The sequence below is a fragment of the Sus scrofa genome, chromosome 12 (assembly GCF_000003025.6).
Source record: "Sus scrofa isolate TJ Tabasco breed Duroc chromosome 12, Sscrofa11.1, whole genome shotgun sequence".
Classification (NCBI taxonomy): Eukaryota; Metazoa; Chordata; class Mammalia; order Artiodactyla; family Suidae; genus Sus; species Sus scrofa.
This window is the reverse complement of record NC_010454.4, coordinates 21,194,164-21,205,516: the sequence shown is the minus strand read 5'-3', so window position 1 is coordinate 21,205,516 and position 11,353 is coordinate 21,194,164. Positions and strand designations below refer to the sequence as shown.

Here is an 11,353-nt window from a genome sequence, read left to right as displayed (position 1 = left end):
TCTTCCTGGAAAAGGGAACGAGACTAGTGGAAGAAATGGAGTGACGTGTGACCTTGCTGGTGAGTGGACAGAGCTTTCCACCCTCGGGATCAGAGAGAGTTACTCGGGGTGGAGGCATCTTGGTGAGGGTCTTGGAGCCAATGTGAATGACTGAGGCACGTGTTTAGAACGTCTGACCACCAGGGGGGAAGATGAAGGAAGAGAGGACACATGGAAGGCTTGGGTACAAAATCTAGCCTCAAGGGGGAGCCTCGGCTGAGAGAGGCTAGGAGACAACCAGAGGTCAGAAGTTCAGTCTGAAATGTGTTTGGATGGGGAGGATATTGCAGGCTGGGAGGAAGCGCCAGGAAGATTATTCTTAGGGCGATTCCAGGTCCTTCAAATTCCATCTCAGCCACCCGACCCCAGCCTTGGAGACTGGGTCTGAAAGTGAAGTTTTATCCACACATACCTCCAGCAAAGTCCTTAGCAGTTTGGTGCAGGGAAGGGGCAATGGGCCAGGAATGCAAAGCCTTGGGTTTGAGGGGGTTGGGGTGGGGGGTGCATTTTACCTCCATAGCCATAAACGTTTTCTGCTGCAAAATGGGGATTTTGAAGCCTATTCTGTCTCTCTCAGGTTTGGGGAGTGGGGGCTCAAATTGGATGACATATATGACAGTTCTTTGTAGGAGTTCCCATTGTGGCTCAATAGGTTAAGGACTTGGAGTTGTCTTTGTGAGGATGCACATTTGATCCCTGGCCTCACTCAGTGGGTTAAGGATCCGGCGTTGTGGTGAGCTGTGGTATAGGTCACAGACATGGTTCGGGTCTGGCATTGCTGTGGCTGTGGTGTAGCCTGGCAGCTGTAGCTCCAACTCAACGCCTAGCCTGGGAAATTCCATATGCAGTGGGTGCAGCCCTCAAAAGTCGTACATACATACATATATAAAAATAAAAACGTATCCCTAACTTAGATCATAACATGAGTATCCCTGACTCATAGTAAGAACGCGATGAATGAGCATCAATGATGATGATGAAGATATGTGATGAGATGATGAAAAGGATAATAATGGTGGTGGTGGCAGTAGCGATGGAGTCTCTGGTCTCCAAGGAGTTCTTTGCACCTCCCCAAGCATAATTATCCTCTACCCAACATTCCTTCCAAGGAACCCAAATCACTTCTCACACAGACACACACACACACAGACACACACACACACACAATTTCTCATCAAAGCTAATATTCTAATTACAGATGACATGGACTTTACAAGCACAGGTCAATCACTTTGGGGCCACTTTGGGGCCCCATTGACTCATCTCATGTCCCCAGAAGAATCCCTCCATCACTAAGTGACTCATCTTTCTCCCTCTCCTTATGTGGGAAGAACAAGGCTTACCTCCTCTCTCGTGGTGCAAGAATAAGTAGCTTTCTTTTGTTAGACAGCTTTGAACTTGGATGAAAGGAGCTATTTAAGTACAAAGGAAGAGGTGAAGGTGTATGGGCCAGGTGCTAAATTAAGACTGGTGCAGACTGCTCTTTCTTGTTGGGAACTACTCTTGGGTAAGCACCTCAGGCATGCGTCATCTGTGCCCAAACACCTCTATGCTTGGGAAAAAGAATAGAGGGGAAGGGTGTGACAGCCTCTGACCCTTCCAGAGCTTTCTATGATGGAAGTCCTGATGGCTCCCAAGCCTGCCAGTCCTGTCTTCATAGACAGTGGCCAATAGATAGGATTCCAGGTTTGAGAGCTGTTGGAGGTACAGCAACAGATCCTAGCTTAAGCTCTCTCCACCACTGGGTCTTATTGTCCCTCCTGCATCAGGATGGGCTGGGCTCAACAACCATCAGCTGGACTTTGTAAATTTCTCAGCAAGTTTCTCTGATTCAGAGAGTTCACGTAGTAAGGAGGGAAGACAATAACCAGCTACCAGAGTCAATGTGAGGCCTCCATTTGTAGTTTCACTGATTCATAGGACCTAGAAACAGGGAGTCATCAAATGTGGGGGTTAAAAGACCCTCTACAACCATCTCATCCAGCTTCATCAGATGCTTGAGTGACCTCCTCAATGTCCCCATCAGGTTGTTGGAAAGGCCATCCGTGAATGCCTCCAGTGACAGGGAACTCACTGCTTGGCTAGCTCTGATGCTGCTCTCTGAAGGCCGTGGCTGCCTAAATACGGAACTCCTTGTTCATGTGTCTATTGACTGCAAGTTCCACACTGGCAGCCACCAGAAGGACTTGCCCTTGGAGCCCATGGGACAGTCAGAGGGGTGGTCTGGGTGGGTGAGTTTGGTCTTTTCTAGACCAATAGTGTGACGGCTCGGCAGTTACCATCATTTATCATGTTCAGCACTATCATAATGGGATAGCTCCTCATGCATGAGATCCATCAGGAGAGTAAGGCCAATCCCTTCTGAGAGGGTCTGGCCAGTCAGATCTCACACCCCAAATAAAGCCCCTAATCCAGTGGATCTCAAACTTGAGTGTGCATAGAAACACTTGGGAGGATCAAAAGAAATAGACTGCTTATTCAGAAAACTTGGGGTGGGGCCCAAGGATTTGCCTTTCCAACAAATTCCCAGGTGATGCTGGTACTACTGGTTGGAGGGCCAGACTTTTAGAACCAGCGCCCTACACCTTCTCATGTTTAATATTTTTGCCCCTTCAAAGCTTCCAAAGTATGGGCTTTGCATCTAGTTCAAAGAGACTGGGGTTCAAGCCTTGATTCAGCCACCAGCTGAGAAGAGTAACAGCCTCTCCCTCTTTGCAGGGTTTTTATGGGACTCTGTGTCACAATGTCTATGACGCCCTGGCTCAGTGTCTTGCTCATGATGGGCATATGATCACAAAAGCTGACTTTAGGTAGAGTGTTCTAGAGGGGCCAGGCAAAACCTCTGACCTGAGCTTTTCCTTTGTACAAGGACCGGATGGCATCACGCAGAAAGGGGGGGTGGTGGTATTTAGTCTGTATTAGTCTGTATTTTAAAGGCTCTGTGAATCTGGCTCTAAACAGGTTTGGTCAGGCCAAGAGCTGAGTATCTCTCATCTTTGCCATTTTGCTGCACTTCCACTTTTTTTTTTTTTTTTTTCTTGGCCACAGACATCCCTGGGCCAGGGATCAAACCCATGCCACAGCATTAACCCAAGCCACAGCAGTGATAATGCCAAGTCCCTCACCACTAGGCTACCAGGGAACTCCTGCAATTCCATTTCTAATCACTCTCCCCACTGGCTTTGCCATCTCCCAGAACCACTCTGGTGAATGAGCCACAACCCCTATTTTTATGGAACGTCTGGCTCAGGGAGCTCCCAGCATTATTCCCAGCGAGGAATGGGGAAACAGACCAGTGGGCACTGGGCTCCTTCCACTGCAGAAGTGAAGTTTATTAGCAAAATAAAAGCGAGGCGACCTGCCTCGTCTCAGAGAGACCAGGAGGCAGCAAAAGAGAGAAAATGAAGCAAGATGGATACCCTGAAGAGAGGAAGCACAAATCCAGGGCTGGGGCTGAGCTGCTGGACCGGAAAGCCCATCCGTAGGGAAGCACTGCCTGGCTTCCATTCCCCCGGGGCTGGCTGGGGAAAAAGGCCTGGGGTAGCAGGCTTTTGGGTGGAGTTTAAGGCTATAGATGGTTCCTATTTTCTGGCACCTCTGGCTGAGGAGTTTGTCAGCCTCGAGGTGATGAGAAGGACCCACAGGAGGCCCGAGGAAGCCCAGAAAGACAGGGAGAGCAGGGGGCAGGGGGGGTGCAGGCTGCAGGGGCTGATCAGGTGCTGGAGACTGAGGTCGCACACAAGTTGCCGGGAAGCCTGTGGAGAGATTTTTAAAAAGGTATTTGGAGTTCCTGTCGTGGCTTAGTGGTTCACGAATCCATCTAGGAACCGTGTGGGTTCGATCCCTGGCCTCGTTCAGTGGGTTAAGGATCCAGTGTTGCCATGAGCCATTGTGTAGGTCGCAGACAAGGGTCGGATCCTGCGTTGCTGTGGCTCTGGCCTAGGCCAGTGGCTACAGCTCCAATTAGACCCCTACCCTGGAAACCTCCATATGCCATGGGTGCGGCCCTGAAAAAAAAAAAAAAACAACCAAAAGACAAAAAAAATAAAATAAAAAAATAAAAAGGTGTTTAAACTTTGGCATGAGACATGCATGAAAGCACAAAAGAGACACTTTAGAACTGGAAGAACAGGAGTTCCCGTCGTGGCGCAGTGGTTAACGAATCTGACTAGGAACCATGAGGTTGCGGGTTCGGTCCCTGCCCTTGCTCAGTGGGTTAACGATCTGGCGTTGCCGTGAGCTGTGGTGTAGGTTGCAGACGCGGCTCAGATCCTGCGTTGCTGTGGCTCTGGCGTAGGCCAGTGGCTATAGCTCCGATTCGACCTCTAGCCTGGGAACCTCCATATGCCGCGGGAGCGGCCCAAAGAAATAGCAAAAAGACAAAAAAAAAAAAAAAAAAAAAGAACTGGAAGAACAGAGGGGGCTTAGACCTTAGAGGTCCCTGTAGGCTAAGAAAGTGGCTTGTCACAGTCAGGCTGCAGCCAGAGCTCCAAGGGCCCGTGTGCAAAGCCAGTGTCCTCTCCCACGTGGAAAGGAAAATGGCAGAGAGAAAAGCAGAGAGACTGGCGCAGCAGGAACAGGCCAAGGCCAGCCTTTTGTTCCTATTGCTCGCAGGGTTGCACTGCCTGTCCTCCCTTTGTCACAACCATATTAAGGAACCAAAATGAGAGAATAAGTCATAAAGAATGGCAGATTTTTTTAATGAGAAAATACAATATGGAGTTCCCATTGTGGCTCAGCAGGTTAAGAACCTGACTAGTATCCATGAGGATACAGGTTCAATCCCTGATCTCACTCAGTGGGTTAAGGATCCGGCATTGCCATGAATTGCAGCGTAGGTTACAGACGCAGCTCAAATCTGGCGTTGCTGTGGCTGCAGCGCAGGCTGGCAGCTGCAGCTCTGTTTCAACCCCAAGCCTGGGAACTTCCATATGCCACGGGTGTGGCCCTAAAATATAAATTAATTAATTAATTAATTAAAGAAGAAGTACAAATGCCCTATGCAATTTTTTTTTTTTTTTGGTCTCTTTAGGGCCACTCTCATGGCAAATGGAGGTTCCCAGGCTAGGGGCTGAATCGGAGCCCAAGCCACAGCGACACCAAATCTGAGCCACATCCCTGATCTCCGCTGCAGCTTGCAGCAATGCCGGATCTTTAACCCACTGAGCAAGGCCAGGGATCAAACCTGCATCCTCATGGACATTAGTCAGGTTTTTAAACCCACTGAGCCGCAACGGGAACTCCATTAAAACATCTATTTCTTTTTCAGTTGGGTTTTTTTTGTTTGTTTGTTTTTGTTTTTGTTTTTGTTTTTTGGCTGTGTCCTCAGCATGCAGAAGTTCCCAGGTCAGGGATCAAACCCGCACCATAGCTGTAACCAGAGTTACAGCAGCGACAACACCAGATCCTTAACCAACAGCAGAATTCCCCTACTCAATAATTTTAAATGCTTAGAGAGAAGCAGCCCTGGAACATTCCAGAGAGAATTCAGCAAAACCTAAACGCACAGACCTCTCAAAACTCCAGGCCCTGTGGCAAAGACTAGCATCTGGGAGCATAAAGCAGTTCACCGGACAGATGGCAAGGCTGCCGAGCTCCAGCACACAGTCCTCTACGTCCAGGCAGCCCTCCAAGCTTACTAGGCAGTAAGTTTGTCCCCAAAGATGGGGTCTGCAATGCCACTCTCTCCTTTTAGGTCACTCCTAATAAAAGGTTTCTGCTTTGACATGTGACATTGAGCTAAACAATATCAGGCTACATACTTGCAGACCTCGAAGGTTCCAGTATGTGGCAATCTCGCCCTCCAGCCAGGCCTGGACATCCAGCAGCACCTGGTACTACTGGTTCTGCTGCTCCAGGTCCGCCGGGATCTCAGACAGCTGCTCCTCCACGTTGCTGATGCGGGTCTGCGTCTGGGCCAGCTCGGTGCCAAAGCGGGCCTCGGCGTCACACCGCGAGTTCTGCCGACGGTCCTTCTGTCATGCGGCTTAATGGGGTGAGAGACCCAAGGCCTCGCGGAAACTGCTAAATGCACTAAACCTCACCCGTGATAACGATGGCCGGAGCTGCCACGGCATGGAAACCCAGAAAATTTTCAGGAACTCACACCCCAGAGCTCTGAATAAATCAAATCAACAATGAACAAGACTTTTCCCCAAAGAGTTCTGCTTCCAAAGCTTAACTGTCTGCATATGAGTCATCCCTACATCTCCATTAACTGACCCCAAAAAGTTAGGGCTCAGGGAGTTCCCGTCATGGCGCAGTGGTTAACGAATCCGACTAGGAACCATGAGGTTGCGGGTTCGGTCCCTGCCCTTGCTCAGTGGGTTAACGATCCGGCGTTGCCGTGAGCTGTGGTGTAGGTTGCAGACGCGGCTTGGATCCTGCGTTGCTGTGGCTCTGGCGTAGGCCAGTGGCTACAGCTCCGATTCGACCCCTAGCCTGGGAACCTCCATATGCCGCGGGAGCGGCCCAAGAAATAGCAACAACAACAACAACAACAACAAAAAAAAAAGACAAAAAGTTAGTGCTCAGATTTTGGGTAATGAATGCCTATGCATCACTATCTTTTACAAAAGTAAAAAGACTGACTTTTCAAGGTGTGTTTCTGGGTCAGACATGACCTTGACAATAAATATAAAGAAACCGATATGCAATGCGGAGGGAGGAACTCCCACGGGGTAGTGGGGACTCCAAACTAGTCGCTATGAGGGAGGAGAGGGTCCTACCAGGTCGTGCTGCACTTGGCGCTCTGCCTCCAGGGCGTTCACCCTGCAGCACTGCAGCTCCTCCGAGCAGGACGTGGACTGCAGGCTGATGCCTTCCGACTGAAGCACAGTGAGTGGGTCAGAGAGCACACAGGTCAGCTCACTGACCCTGAACAGAAGCCTGGTCTCTCCCCGCTCCGCAGCTGCGTCCTCACCTGGGCTTGGAACCACTGCTCCCCATCACGGCGGTGGGTCTCCACCATAGCCTCATACAGGCACCGTGTCTCCTCCAGCACCGTGCCCAGGTCCACGGTGGGCACCGCGTACAGCTCAATGCGGAGCTTGTCCCCCAGCTGGCGTCTCAGGGTGTTCACTTCCTGTGGGCACACCCGCACCAACACCCAGAGAGAGAGAAGGGCTTTTCCAGACCCCACAGCCACCAGAGCCTCCCCCACGAGCAGCCGGTGGGGTGACCCCAACCCACCCGGATGCAAAAGCACTTGCCCAGGGTCCAGTGGGAAGGCTCGTCGGGAGACCTTCCTAACTCACCAGGCAGAGCTTCACAGCAGAGAAGCTGCTCCTGTTGGCACAGCCTGACCCTCAGACCCAGACCAACCCTCTCCCCCTGGCACCAGCTGAGCCCAGGTTCTAATCCCAGAGCCCAGTGGGTGGAAGGGCTCCCTTTGCCCCCTCCCCACCCTCCCCCCACCAGAGTCTGCAGCTGCAGGACCAGACCTGCTCACGGTTGCTCTTGAGGCAGAGCTGCTTCTCCTTCAGGGGCTCCTGCTGGGCTTCCAGGTCAGCCTTGGCCAGGCTCAGGTCATCCAGCAGCTTGTGCAGCCCTCACAGGTCCACCTCCACCACCTGGCGCAGGGAGCGCTCGGCCTCGTGCCTTCCATCACGGGAGGTGCCAGTCAGCAGGACGCCAAGGAAGCCTCTGGGCTGCCCCACCCCCACCTCCTGCACCAGCTGGGACCCTCATTGGCTCACTGGGCCCAGCGCTGGCCTCGGAGATGAATTAGCCGCAGAGCCCACTCTCAAACGGCTCAGAGCACATTTCATTGTGAATTGAGGCAACTTTGGTTGAGAACAATGAATGGACCTGCCTAAGATCACATATCTTAGAATTTGATACAGGGCTCGTGCCTGAGCATGATACACAATAACCAGCTGCCTGGTCATTGATTTGCTCCTTTATTCCTTGGGTTGGATTTTTTTTCCACCTCTCCCCTTTGTTAAGTGGAAAGACTCGGTACCTGACCTATCTGTAAGAGGATCCCCTGACTTACATATGAAATTCAGTGGCTGTCAATAGCTCTGTTTTTCTTGAAATCACCTCACTTTGCTCCCAGTTAATAAACTCAGACCACCTTATTACAACACTTTTATGGACCATAAATCAGGGAGGACTAACACCAGGCACTTGCTTGACAGTGTTTTTTCTCATCTACCTTCTGTGTGTTTGGCTTGGAACAAAATTTTTTAATTGGGGGAATTTAAGAAGGGAGAAAAAGGATAATAATTCACTGGTTCAAAAAGTACTTGGGGAGTTCCCGTCATGGCGCAGTGGTTAGCGAATCCGACTAGGAACCATGAGGTTGCGGGTTCGGTCCCTGCCCTTGCTCAGTGGGTTAACGATCCGGCGTTGCCGTGAGCTGTGGTGTAGGTCGCAGACGCGGCTCCGATCCCCCGTTGCTGTGGCTCTGGCACGTAGGCTGGCGGCTACAGCTCCGATTCGACCCCTAGCCTGGGACCCTCCATATGCCTCGGGAGCGGCCCAAAGAAATAGAAAAAAGACAAAAAAAAAAAAAAAAAAAAAAAAAGTACTTGGACCCTGGGACGGAGGGGGAAGGATGGACTTGCTCTAAGCCCTATTTCACCCTCACTTACTTGGTCCCAAAGTCATCGACGGCCAGCTCGGCATTGTCAACTTGGATGACCAGCCCGGCGTTCTCAGCCTTGATGCACAGGATCTGAGGAAAGCCAGGAAGACCAGCGCCCACTCTCTGTGTGCTGGCCACACTCACACTCAGGAGAGTCCAAGAACCCATAGCTCTTGAGCCCTCAGTCCTTCCCCCTCCCTCAGACCCTGTACCCCAACCACGCCGCACCCCACCTCACCTTCTGCTGCAGCTCCTTGATGGTGCAGACGTGGCCCTGGTAGTCCCACACATGGTGGACTCGTGGCGTTTGCTCCTCTCCAGGATCTGCTTCTCCAGGTCCGTGTCGTCCCCCTCCAGCTGCCGCACCTTCTCCAGGTAGCTGGCCAGCCGGTCATTCAGGAACTGCATGGTCAGCTTCTCGTGGCTGTTCAGGAAGCCCTCACCATAGGCCCCACGGACCCCAATGGTGCCAGGAATGTCGCAGGTCCCTGGCAAGGGGCAGGCGGTGTTGCAGCTCTGGGGCATACAGAGGCTGGGTCGCTCCAGGGGGGCGGAACACACTCGGGGTCGGTTGGCATGGGCCAGGGTGTCTAAGAGGCACAGGGGGTCGGCATTGACCTCTGCCGCAGGCTGGCCACCAAGGTCAGCAGAGGAGACGCAGACATTTCTTGTGCCGAGGGTATTGGTGCAGCCCAGGGCGTGGGACGAGCTGATGCGAGAGGAAGTCATGTTGGGCTGAGGATGCTCCGGAGGTTCAGAGCCGCTGGGAAAACCAAGCCACCAAGTCTGACAACCTCTTCCCTCCTGGCCCTTTTATACCCCATGCCAGGTGGGCCTGGGCTCCAGACTTTGACCTCACTGCCTTGATTCTCTGCCTACTGTGGCACCGTCATCCTGTTACTCAGCTGCTGCGTTCACCATTAAGACTTTCTCGCCGGAGTCCCCGTCGTGGCACAGTGGTTAACAAATCCAACTAGGAACCATGAGGTGGTGGGTTCGATCCCTGGCCTCGCTCAGTGGGTTAAGGATCCGGCATTGCCGTGAGCTGTGGTGTGCGTCGCAGATGCGGCTCGGATCCCGCGTTGCTGTGGCTCTGGCGTAGGCTGGTGGCTACAGCTCCGATTAGACCCCTAGCCTGGGAACCTCCATATGTTGCGGGAGTGGCCCTAGAAAAGGCAAAAAGTCAAAAAAAAAAAAAAAAGTCTTGCTCACCTCATTCAGGGAATGCTGATGAATTGGAGGTTGGCTCTTGGCTCTTTGATATCAGGTTGGCTCTTGGTGGGAGGTCAGAAGGCTTTTATCATTTTTAAAAGAACAAAAGACCTTTCAGCCCCGAGATGTTTGTGCTTTGACTGGGTGTGGCCTCCTTGTTGATGTGTCCTCCCTGAAGACGTGACCTTTCCTGTTGGTCACTGGGGTGGCAAGAGAGACAAACTTCTGTGAGTCCAGTGGCATTGACCTGGGTGAAGACTCTGTCCAGGGAAGAAACTGGTCCTTAGGAGATGTTATGGGCATCTTGGTTTTCAGGAAGCTCTGTGTGTCTTCTTTCTTCACTTGTTTGCCTTTTGGTCTCCCTCTAAAGAGGCAATAAGACTTTGATAAAACCATTTGTTCAACACAGCTCCAGGCACATCCTATATGCCAGGCACATACTTGACCCACAGTTGGTTAAACATGATATTTTTCCTGTCCATCAGGAAGCACCATAACTTGGGTAACCAGCGGTGTTTTAAACAGTGTCGGAGAAACTTCTCGGTACGAGGGCAACTCTGAAGACCATCAAGATCAAGGATGAGAAAAGGGAGCTCAGAGTTCCCGTTGTGGCTCAGTGGGTTAAGGACCCAGTGTGGTCTCTGTGAGGATACAGTTTCCACCCCTGGCCTTGCTCAGTGGGTCAAGGATCCAGCGTTGCCGTGAGCTGTGGTGTAGGTCGCAGACATGGCTCGGAATCTGTGTTGCTGTGGCTGTGGTGTAGGCTGGCAGCTGTGGCTCAGATTAGACCCCTAGCCTGAGAACCTCCACATGCCACAGGTGCGGCTCTAAAAAGCAAAAAAAAAAAAAAAAAAATTTTAATTTTTTAAAAATAAATAAAAACAGTCCTTGTGGCGTTTGGTGAACCAGCTTCATTGACAAGAAGTGGTGAACATGGAGCACGAGAAATAGGAGGGTTCAGGCCTCCTTCATTCTGTGAGCACAAAGTTCTCTGCACGACCTCTAATTTGAAACACCAATATCTAGAAGCAGGAAGTCTACTGCACACGGAAGTGGAGAGCTGTGTTCTTGGGGTGCTGTTTTCAAATACAACGTGGATATATGTGCATATGTCTCAACCCATGGGAGAGAAAGGCGTGGAGTGGCAGACTCGCACTAAAAATGTGCCTAACCCACAGCCTACCTTTTCTATGCATGGCCTCTGCTGCAGGAAGATGCATGAGGGCCCCCAGAAGACTGTGCCTTGAGTGGGAACATCACCCATCAGACATGGCAGTGGATGTAAAGATTGAAAACAATTCCTGGGTGTAGAGCCTTGTATGCCACGTCTCCTAGGTGTTAGGAAATGCTGCCAAAGGCAAGAAAGCCGTGAAGACTAAAGAAGAGGCTGAGCCTATCAGTTCATTATTCTAGGTATAGAAATCCTGAGACTTCAGTGAATGGAAAACGCACCTTTTTATTCACCTTTGACCACCTAATGTCTTAGGTCCAGCCCCATAACCCACAAAGTTT

General features: G+C 51.3%; 1 protein-coding gene across 1 annotated transcript; it reads right to left on the bottom strand.

Moving 5' to 3' along the window:
* On the bottom strand, nt 5,742-9,403 carry LOC102162785 (keratin, type I cuticular Ha8). Its single transcript, XM_021066308.1, is given in 7 exon segments — nt 5,742-6,014; nt 6,768-6,866; nt 6,962-7,123; nt 7,482-7,638; nt 8,637-8,719; nt 8,868-8,914; nt 8,917-9,403. Coding segments are annotated over 7 exon segments (1,263 nt in total). The 5' UTR covers nt 9,359-9,403.